The sequence below is a fragment of the Trichechus manatus genome, unplaced genomic scaffold, assembly GCF_000243295.1.
Source record: "Trichechus manatus latirostris isolate Lorelei unplaced genomic scaffold, TriManLat1.0 scaffold00069, whole genome shotgun sequence".
Lineage (NCBI taxonomy): Eukaryota > Metazoa > Chordata > Mammalia > Sirenia > Trichechidae > Trichechus > Trichechus manatus.
The window spans coordinates 1,358,250-1,368,376 of record NW_004444005.1 but is presented as its reverse complement, the minus strand read 5'-3'; the positions used below and the strand labels follow the sequence as shown (position 1 = coordinate 1,368,376).

Genomic DNA, 10,127 nt, shown 5'->3' with positions numbered 1-10,127 from the left:
CCCCCACCAGGCTCTGTGCCAGTCAGTCAGCTCTGAAATCGAAGGTCAACATGAAGGAGAGGGTCTCCACCCCCATACTATCCAGGGATTCTCCGGAGACAGCAACTAGAGACAGCAGATTCCCCAGGTTCAGTCTTAGGCAGGGAGAGAATGGGAGGATGGGAGAAGGCACGTGATACACACTCCAGCCTTTCCCGAGAAATAACAGCAGCATGGGCGTGTGCACACGTATACACATTACCCCCAGGACTGCAAAGTAAACACGAGTGGACAGGTGATTTGAGCCCAGAAGGCAGTTTAGATGTACAGTAGAGCACTGTGTTCTTCACTCCAGCTGAGAAGAAATCTCAGAAGGGAGGGCTAAGGGGGAGCAAGAAGCCACACCTTCCAACACCCCCTCTGGTCCAAGGTCCTCGGACCTTCCTTGTTAGCGTCTTTTGCTTTCTACTCGCGATGAAGGGGCAAGAAGGTGAGAGGAGTTGGGGTGGTTGTGAACACCAGGGTTTTGCCTTGGCCAGTTCCTCAATCTCGTTGAAAGATTGCTTCCTCTCAACCCTGGCAGTCTCGGCTGGGAAGACCCAGGGGGCCTGATCTTCTTTTTGGCCCCTGAAGAAGGGGTCTAGCTAAAGCAGGGTAAGCTGTCAGTGACCAGGTAGCGTGGGATTGGGGGTCACTGCCTGGAGAGTGGGATCCTGTATTCTTCGGAAGATGGCTGGGAAATTCTTCCCTCCATTGCGTAGAACTTTCTTTCCCTCTTCAGTTGAAGTGCCCAGGTGTCCCACAATGGGGTCTTCACTCTGGGACAAGAAAGGGTCCAGATAAGTCCTTGCCTGTTTCAGATTCCCCCCTGGCTTCTAGACTCCCATCTCATCCTCTTGGCACTGAGCTGGGTTCAAAGGATACAGGAACCATTCTAGAAAGTCCTGCATTTTCGTCAATTCCCACAGGCCGCCTACTTACCAGCTCCTCCAGAGGCACACGCTCAAACAGAGGGTGCCCTTCAAAATGGGTGCACATCCAGTCATGTAGCTCCAGCACATCGGTTATGGTATATACCAGCCCCTGTATAAGCAAAGTCGGACTAGACGGGGGCTGCATGCATTTCAGCACTGAGATGATAGGAGTGGTGGCATGAGACCCTAAACCCACCCTCATTTGATTCTCAAGGAGGGCCCCTGAACAGACCACTCATCTGACCCTCCCTCCCACTCCCAACTCACCCCAACTCTCAGCACATAGGCATATTCTGCCAGTAGTGTGGGACTGATGATTCGCCACTTGTGCTTCGTCCGCTTGAAATGTGGGTCCGGAAAGAGGAAGAACATCTTCGTCAGCTGTGAGACAGACAGTGCACATACAGGATGATAAGGGCCTGGCCTCCACACCCCTGTCTGCCTACCAGCCTAACCCAGCAGGGCCCCTCCCCACCTGGCCCTTTCGGAAGAAGTTAGGAAGATGCTTCATGGCATTACTACGGAGACAGGCGATGTTCTGGAAGCCACCTCCGGGAGCTGCGCGTAGGGCCCGAATACGATCTTGTACATAGTCCGAAACCTTCACCCGAATCTCGAGGCCCAGAATCAGTGTGTTTGGGAACAGCGGTGACAGTTCCACTAGACACAGAAAGAGGAATGGAATCATCAACCGAGACTTGTAGGAAGTGCAAAGGGGTCAACACAAGAAAGGAAGCCTCAATCTTTAACAACCAAAGCCAGGAATGGCCAGTGGGAACAGGGAGCTACATACAGTAAAAGCTGTGAAAGCCAGAACCTGTGTAAGGAAGAAACCTGTCAGAGAAGGAAAACTCAAATATTTTCCAGGTTTCACTGTATATAAATGGCTCTGTGTTAGAGGAGAGAACTGAGGGAGATACAGAAATTGTCACCAGAACTGGAAATGGGGGTGGGGGTGGGGGCTAGGAATACATGTTTATTTACGAGTACTTTAAAGTTTTCATACGTTGTCTCATTTAAGCCTTATAACACGTGGTAAAATGTAAAGATGAGGAAACTCAGGGTGAGAAACGCCCAAGGTCATAGAACTAAGAAGGGTTAGAACTGGAACTTGAACCAAGGTTTTCTGATTCAAATACCATACTCTTCCTTTCTGTCATACACTTATCTGTATGGGAAGATCTAAAAATAGGGAGCTGATCCTGCATGCATGGCTGGGACAATACCGACAACACGAGACAATACAAGAGGGACCTGAAAACACACGAGAGGAGTGGAAGGCATGAGTTCTGGTAAGGGTGGGGGTGGGGGGTGGTAGAATCCCTGAGAAAGACAGTTCAGGATCACTGGCCACAGTGACTAATCTCTGATGCGTGTGCTGACCAGCTCACTGAACCCAGCACCTAGCAGGTGAAACGGCTTATGAAGGAATTGGGGCCAGGGGTGGGGCCAGACAGGACAACCCAGGTTCTAAGAGGTATTTGAGGCAGCCTGCTCCTTTCTCCAGGGCAAAGTCCACAGACCCAGAGTAGAGGGAAGGTAGAGGCTCTCCACACTGATGTCCCGGCGCCAGAGTCTGGTCCGAAGGGGGAAAGGCCAACTGTGGGCCCCACCAAACCTGCTGAAGTCGCAGAACCTAGGCCGTTGCCTCTCCTTGCCCCAAAGAAAGTGTCAAGAGCGTTACCTAACAGGCCACCATAGCCACAGCCTATGTCTGCAAACTCCACTTGGGCCTGAGGTCTTTCCTCTTTCTTATCCTTTAGGTCATCATGGCTCTGATTTTGGGTCAGTGGGGCGAAGAACTCTGGGTATAACTCAGACCAGTCCATCTCCTCTGGCTTCACAGGGCTATTGGAGAGAAGACGTGAGAGATGTGAGAAGGTCGGTCATACAATGCAGAAGTGGTGCTGTGTGTGTGTGGGAGGGGAAGTGGGGGTGGGAGGTGGGTGGGAGGAGGGTTTCTCAAAAATTCTGTAACAGTGGGCTCTGTGGTCTCTAGGGAACAAACTGGAAACCACTCTTAAACCTCAGTGTCAATCACAGGCCCATCATGAGGTCCATGATTGCTGACCTGCCCATCTCCATCTTCTAGGGGTTGATGTGAGTCTGGCCGGGGCAGAAATTTGTTCCCCTTCTCCCAGAGACTGGCTGCCTAAGTCTCGGGGACCCTACTTTATAAATTCTGTGGGTTAGAGAGGGAGTAAGGTGTGGGCGGGACTGCGTGTGTGTGTCTTTTTATTGAATCCAACAAACGAAACCGAAAGATGGAAACGGCATAGTGGCTTTTTCACTTTGGTCTCAAGCAATAATCTCTTTCTCTTCCTATACTTGCAGCGCTACACAGATTTCTTCCAGAACGCCACGCCCACTCCCAACCAGTCAACTCCGCCCTCTGTCCCACCTCCCGGACCCACCCCTAACAACACAGACGTCACCTAGATGATTCTCCCAGGTTTATCCGAAATCCACCCCACCGTCCCTGGATAACTGGTCTCTCGTCCCTTTACGCTGGACTGAGCTGCTCTGGGTTGTTTCGAGAATTTCGCCTTCCTCTCTCCCGCCCCTGCTTCCTGTCCCGCTCACTCACTAGCGCAGTGTATGGTCCGCCATGGGGTTGGAGTGAGCACGTTGCCGGTAGTAGCGCTTCTGGGGCTGCGGGGCCTCTGCTCCGGCCGCGTTCCCAGTCTCTACTCCCGCCATGATCCGCAGTCCGGGGTTTCTCTACCGAACCCACGTGGAGACAGAGGCAAGAGGCGCACGATAATGACGCAGTCAGGCACGTTGTGAGCATACCCCGCCCCTTAAAGACCCAAGCGCGAATTCGGCTTGGCTAGGCTGGGAGGGGCGAGTAGAGAAGGGCGCCTCCGCGCCTTCAGTCTCTAACTGAGCTGGCAAGGCCAGCCCCAGGAACCCAACCTCTTTTTTTCCCTTAGCCTGCTTCTACTTGGGTCTGGGTTGCTATACTGGTTGCAGGCGCCTGTGCGCCCCACAGGTGAAAGGGGTCTGAGGACCCCGCCTCCTACCATGGAATTAATCCTTGCTCCTCTCCCCTCTCCCCCGGTCTCGGACCGGTCTGCCTGGGCTAACCCGCGTGGTCCGGCTTAGGTTCGGTTGGTTGCGCGCTGAGGACCCGGGCGGGGGAGAAAGTCAAACTGGAGGAAGGAGGGCAAACTCGGGGAGGCGGGCTCGGTGCCACTGGGACGCCGAGACGGCCCGCGGTCCCCACCCCCCGCCCCGCTGCAGATCCGGGATCCAAGCAAGGGACGTGGCGCCCGGGCACGCTCGGCCGGATGGCGGACCCGGGCCTAGAGCCGGAATCAGAGCCAGAATCGGTGTTCCCGCGGGAGGTCGGGCTCTTCGCGGACTCTTACTCGGAGAAAAGTCGGTTCTGCTTCTGTGGGCACGTGCTGAATATCACGCAAAACTTCGGGTCCCGCCTCGGAGTAGCAGCGAGCGTGTGGGACGCGGTGAGGAGTGGGGCTGCTCCGGGTGAGGGTCCCGGGCGGTCCGGACTCCGACTCTCCTAGCGGGAACCATCCCAGCGACAGTCCCCCCCGCCCCCTTTTTTTTCCTCTCTCTTTTCTCCCATAGGCTCTGAGCCTGTGCAGTTATTTCGAGAGTCAAAATGTGGATTTCCGAGGCAAGAAGGTGATCGAACTGGGCGCGGGGACGGGCATCGTGGGGATTCTGGCTGCGCTGCAGGGTGCGTGAACCGGCTTTGCGGCGGGAGGAGGTATTGGGGGGAGAAGGAATGTGGAGAAATTGTCACTTTGTGGATTCTTGGGGGAATGGGAATGGTTTTACCCCAGCCCGTTCCCTTCCTTTTAATAAACTTTTTTTTTTTCATGCCCATCTGTGTGCCAGGCAGCGTTGATTGGCTCTCGGAGGCGGTCGATTGATTTGGTGGCAGGAAATAAAATCGGCAGGCTTTAGTAGAAGGAATAGTGTCTGCTTTTTTGCTCTTTGGTTGTTTCATGGAGAATGCTGTTACTTAAAATCCTCTTAGCTTTGGACGTGATCTTTTGTTAAAATACATATATGGGGATACCTTGTAGGGGGAACAGCCAGAGAGACCAGCACTTATGACACCTCATGAGTCCTTTATAACTTCATTATGAATATGTTTTAGATTCTTTAGTTTTTGACTGCTTGGGAGAAGCAAGCTTATGGGTTTCCGAGGGTTCAGGAGTGTTTTGGGGGAGATGCGGGGTAGGAATCAGGCATGGGCGAGTTGGAGAAGAAAAACGTAAGGTAACAGTCTTCAGTTTTGTTAAGAACCAACAACTACAAAAGAAACAATTCCTTAATTTATAATCTAATGGGCAGACAAAACTCCATACCAGAAACAATCATTTAAACACACAGTCATCTTCCTAGGACAGCAAATTAACATATCCTTGTTCATAAGTAGGAAACCCTGGTGACATAGTGGTTAAGTGCAACGGCTGCTAATCAAAAGGTCAACAGTTCGAATCCACCAAGCGCTCCCTGGAAACTCTACAGGGCAATTCTACTCTGTCCTATAGGGTCACTATGAGTCGGAATCGACTTGACAGCAACGGGTTTGGTTTTTGTTCATAAGGAAAGAATTAGGTCACATTAAGGGAAGTCTTCCCAGAGGTGGGCATTCATTCTTCTATTCATTCAGCCAACATGTATTTTGTTGAGTCTCCTGTGTGCCAAGAATTATGTTAGGTATTAGGAATACAACAATGAGTAAGACAGATTGCCTTCCCCCAAATTGCTTAGGGTCTAGTGGGGGTGATGGGGGAAAATGTTACAGTACAAGAACTATGGTGAGGTACGTATAGGGAGTAGTGGATACTTTCTGACCATGTCTAACTTTGACTCTTTGGGACTCCCATCAAGGGGAAGCTCTGTCAGAAGAGAAGAAGGTGAACGATGTGAACACTGTGGGATCAGAGAGAAGGGAAGTGTCAACAGCAGTTTTTCCATGAGGGATGGGTGGATGAGAGGCAGGCAGTTATGCTAAAAGGGGAAGAAAAGGCCTGTAATATGGACAGGATTATCTACCTTCACTTGTTCCCAGACTGGCTTCTGTTCTGTCCCCTGTTCAGCTGCCAAGTCAGAAATCTGTGTCATCTGGTCTCTTGCTCTCTCCCCTTACACCGTGGCAATCAGCCAGTCCTATGGGTTATATGTCCTTAATACTTCCCCAGTTGTCCACTACTGTACCCACCAATTCTAGTTCAGGCCACTGCTGCCTCTTGCCTGGATTTTCACAAGAGCTTTCAAGCTTCCCCATGGGGAAGTCTGGCATGCCCGAACTAGATCTTGTGATCTTCCCCGCCAAAGCTGTTTCTCCCTTAGGTTTTGACGTCTCAGTGAATCCAGCCACCCTCCACCCGGTGGGAAACCTAGCCATCACCTTTGACACATCCTTTTTTCTCACCCTCATATTCGTTGTTCAAGTCCTATTGATTTTATCTCCTAAATATCTCTTGAATTTTCTCGTGTTTTCCTTTTTCACTGACAGCTCCCCAGTCCAAGCCACCACCATCAGTTGCTTGGACTGCTATACAGGCAGTCCCCAGGTTACGAATGTAAAGTCCTTAAGAAAGTTCAGCTCGTACTTAAGAATTGATAAATGGATGCCATAAAAGCTATTATATTAAAAATTTGAGTTAAATACATACAATGGTTTGAATAACAAACACTACTTTGTGATGCTCGTCTCATGAAAACATTGTGTGGTCTGAAGTATTTCTTAGGTGTTTTATATGCATAGAAAGGTAAACTATATACTATGTACTGAAACAGACATTTGAATAACTGACACTAAATAAGAACCATGTGTATCTGTTTCGACTTACCTACAAATTCGAATTAAAGACAGACTTAAGAATGGATCTTGTTCATAACCCCGGGACTGCCAGTAATTAGCCAAACTGGTCTTCCTGCCTCTACTCCTTGCCCCTGCCTAGGCCTCCATCCATTCCACGCGGCAGTCAGACTGATCGTTCCAAAATGCAACTGTAATCACATGTCTCCCCCGCTTCCAAATCTTCCAATGACTTCTCGATGCTTTCGGGATAAAATCAACACCATGAGCACGGTTCTGCCTCCGTCTCCAATCTCTTTCTGCCTCTCTCCCTCCCATGCTCCTTGTGCTCTAGCCACATTGCCCTCTGCTAGTTCCTCAAGGCTACTTTGGGATTTCCTTCTTGGGGGCTTCACACAGGCTGTACTCTGTCTGAAACCATTTCACCACCTGGTTAATGCATATTATATAAAGACTGAATTTTCTGCATATACATATGTCGTTGTTAGGTCCCATTGAGTCAATTTCAACTTGTAACAGCTCTACGTGACAGAGTAGAACTGCCCCCATAGGGTCTTCTATGCTGTAATCTTTACTGGAGCAGATCACCACGTCTTTCTTCCATGGAGCCTCTGGGTAGGTTTGAACTGCCAGCCAACCTTTCAGTTAGCAGTGGAGCACTTAACTGTTGTACCACCAGATATCTATATCTATGTATCTATCTGTGTATCTGTCTATGTATCTATGTATTTATCTACATATATATGCTGCAATTTCTCCTATCAGAAGAAATTCTTGATCCTATATTTCCTTCCAGTTACCACCCATTTCTCTGCTTCATGCTTCATGTTGCAAAAAACTCAAAAGAGTTAATACCTGCTGTCTCTGGTTCCTGTCTTCCTCTTTTCCTCAGTCCATTCCAGTCAGACTTGTGTCCCATCATACCCCTTCCACTCCAGCTGCTCTAGTCAAGGTTACTAAATGATTTCCCTGTTGTTAAATCTAGGGGTCAGTTATTAGCCCCTTACTTGGCTTTGCAGCATTTGACACTCCCTCCTCTTTGAAACACTTCCTTTGGCTTCCAGGGCACCACACTTCTGGTTTCTGCCTACCTTCCTGGTTCTCCGTTCCAGCCTCCTTTTTTGGTTCCTTTTCATCTTCACAACGAAAAGTCTGAGTGCCCCAGGCCTCAGGTACAGTCCTTTGACCCCTTCTGTTTTCTGTCTACACTCATTCCCAAGCAATCCCTATCATTTTATCGCTTCCTTTGCCTCTCTATGTTGACGACCCTATGAATCTCCCATTTCTATCTTCTGACTTGTTTGTGTAACCTACTCTGTATCTCCGTTTGCTTGTCTGATAGACATCTCAAACTTAACGTGTCCTGAAATGAACTCATGATGATCCTGTTTAAACCTGCTCCTCCTGCAGTCTTCCGCGTCTAAATGAATGGCAATTCTGTCTTCTAGTTGGTCAGGCCAAAAATCTTGGAGTCATTCTCAACTTCTCTCTCTCTCTCTCTAATATCTCATATCCAATCTGTCAGCAAATCCTTTTGGTTCTACTTGCAAAATATATTCAGGATCCAGCCATTTCTTAGCCATTGCTACTGCCCTGTTTCATGCTTCACCCTCGCACTTATGTCAAGAAATCTGGTGGCACAGTGGCTCAGTGCTGGGCTGCTAACTCAGAGGTTGGCAGTTCAGTGCTACCTAGTGGCTCCACGAGAGAAACATCTGGTGATCTGCTCCTGTAAAGATTACAGCCTAGAAAACCCTATGGGGAAATTCTACTCTGTCGCATGGGGTTGTGATGAGTTGAAATCGATTCAATGGCACCTAACAACAGCAACAACATAGCACTTATTACCATCTGATATAAAGTATATTTTTAAATTTTGTTTGTAATTGTCCATTACTGGCTACTAGATTGTAGACTGTAAGATCCGTAAGGGGAAGGATTCTTGTCTGCTTGCTTCACTGCTATATTCTCAGCACCTGGCATATCATAGGCATATAATAAACATTAATGAATGAATGAATGCTTAGTGCTTTTGCCTTCTCTTTCTATAATTGTTATCATGATTATGATTAAATAGTTACCTTTGCAGTACCTACTGTGTCTGCACCTGGAGAATAAAGCTCAAGGAAGGCTGAGGTTTTGTCTTGCTCACCACTGTATCCCCAGCACTTAGGAGGTGCTCAGTACATGTTTATTGGATGAATGAAGCTTTCTGAAATCCTAATCTGATCGTCTTTACCTGCTGTTCTACCCTAAAACCCATTGCCCTCAGGATCAAGTCTGAATGTCCTTAGCGTTTCATAATCACTCTCCTCTTTAATTTCATGTCTTGACACTTCTCTCTCTCTTGTGTATCTTTTAAAATTCAGCCTTCCTTGAATGCACATGCTGTCTCACCACAAGGCCTTTGTACTCGCTCTTCTGTGCATGGAAAGCTCACCTGACAAACTCCTGCTTGTCCTTCAGGGCTCAGCTTAGGTCACATCTTCTGGGAAGCTTTCCAGACTCGTGCAGGCTGGGCTTGTGTCAATGGAGCTGGGTGCACAGCCTGTCTCCAGCTTAGTCCTGCCCAGGCTTCTGCTGATGTCTGATTGTTGTGTGTTGGGCAGACAGGTTGAAGATTAGCTCAGTGGAATGTTGTTGTTGTAGAATGTGGAGTAATTAGAATGGCAGTGGGTGAGGTGAAGGTTAGTGCAACTAAAAGCCCAAATATAGACCTTGTGCTGTCAAGACATTATCCTCTAGGTCCTGAGGTCTCTGGACTTTCCAGGCAGGAGCCGAAGGCCCTTGGTTGGTCCCTCTGACTTGCATTTTCTCCTCCTTCCTCTCTCTCAGGGGGGAATGTTACCATCACTGACCTGCCCCTGGCCCTAGAACAGATCCAGGGCAACGTCCAGGCCAATGTGCCAGCTGGAGACCAGGCCCAGGTCCGCGCCTTGTCCTGGGGGATTGACCAGCATGTCTTTCCTGGAGACTATGACCTGGTGCTGGGGGCTGATATCGTTTACCTGGAGCCTACCTTCCCACTGCTGCTGGGAACCCTTCAACACCTGTGCGGGCCCCATGGTACCGTCTATCTGGCCTCCAAGATGAGACAGGAGCATGGGACAGAGAGCTTCTTTCAGCGCCTCCTTCCCCAGCATTTCCAGCTGGAGCTGGTCCAGCGGGATGAGGATGTGAATGTCAACATCTATAGGGCCAGGCCCAGGGAACCAAGACCTGCTTGATGTTACCTCCTCTGCTCCTCTGAACCTCTCGTCTTAATGAAGGAACTGCCATATCTCCAAAGCTGTATCTCCAGAGCCATACATGGAAAGACCCAAAAGGATGGATTTCCCTGCCCTCTCTCTCTTTCTTCCTCTTCTCTTTGT

The 10,127-nt window shown here is 49.3% G+C and overlaps 2 protein-coding genes across 2 annotated transcripts; one reads left to right on the top strand and one right to left on the bottom strand.

The window, feature by feature from the left end:
- Positions 1 to 47: 47 nt before the first annotated feature.
- On the bottom strand, positions 48 to 3,701 carry METTL1 (methyltransferase 1, tRNA methylguanosine). Its single transcript, XM_004379851.2, has 6 exons — positions 3,541 to 3,701; positions 2,638 to 2,801; positions 1,429 to 1,613; positions 1,221 to 1,334; positions 961 to 1,062; positions 48 to 797 (listed from the first exon to the last, which is right to left on the bottom strand). The coding sequence occupies exons 1-6, from the start codon at positions 3,651 to 3,653 to the stop codon at positions 642 to 644; spliced, it is 834 nt and encodes a 277-aa protein (XP_004379908.1). The 5' UTR covers positions 3,654 to 3,701; the 3' UTR covers positions 48 to 641.
- A 542-nt stretch (positions 3,702 to 4,243) lies between these two features.
- EEF1AKMT3 (EEF1A lysine methyltransferase 3) lies at positions 4,244 to 10,127 on the top strand. The gene is made up of 3 exons (XM_004379850.2): positions 4,244 to 4,420; positions 4,545 to 4,656; positions 9,592 to 10,127. Exons 1-3 carry the CDS (start codon positions 4,244 to 4,246, stop codon positions 9,981 to 9,983), a joined length of 681 nt encoding a protein of 226 aa, XP_004379907.1. The 3' UTR covers positions 9,984 to 10,127.

Coding starts and splice junctions, on each gene's coding strand:
- METTL1 (XM_004379851.2), bottom strand. CDS start 3,653: ATGGCGGGAGTAGAGACTGGGAACGCGGCCGGAGCAGAGGCCCCGCAG. Junction 2,802..3,540: donor GCGGACCATACACTGCGCTA/GTGAGTGAGCGG, acceptor TCTCTCCAATAG/CCCTGTGAAGCCAGAGGAGA. Junction 1,335..1,428: donor ACTTCTTCCGAAAGGGCCAG/GTGGGGAGGGGC, acceptor TCTGTCTCACAG/CTGACGAAGATGTTCTTCCT.
- EEF1AKMT3 (XM_004379850.2), top strand. CDS start 4,244: ATGGCGGACCCGGGCCTAGAGCCGGAATCAGAGCCAGAATCGGTGTTC. Junction 4,421..4,544: donor CAGCGAGCGTGTGGGACGCG/GTGAGGAGTGGG, acceptor TTTCTCCCATAG/GCTCTGAGCCTGTGCAGTTA. Junction 4,657..9,591: donor GATTCTGGCTGCGCTGCAGG/GTGCGTGAACCG, acceptor CCTCTCTCTCAG/GGGGGAATGTTACCATCACT.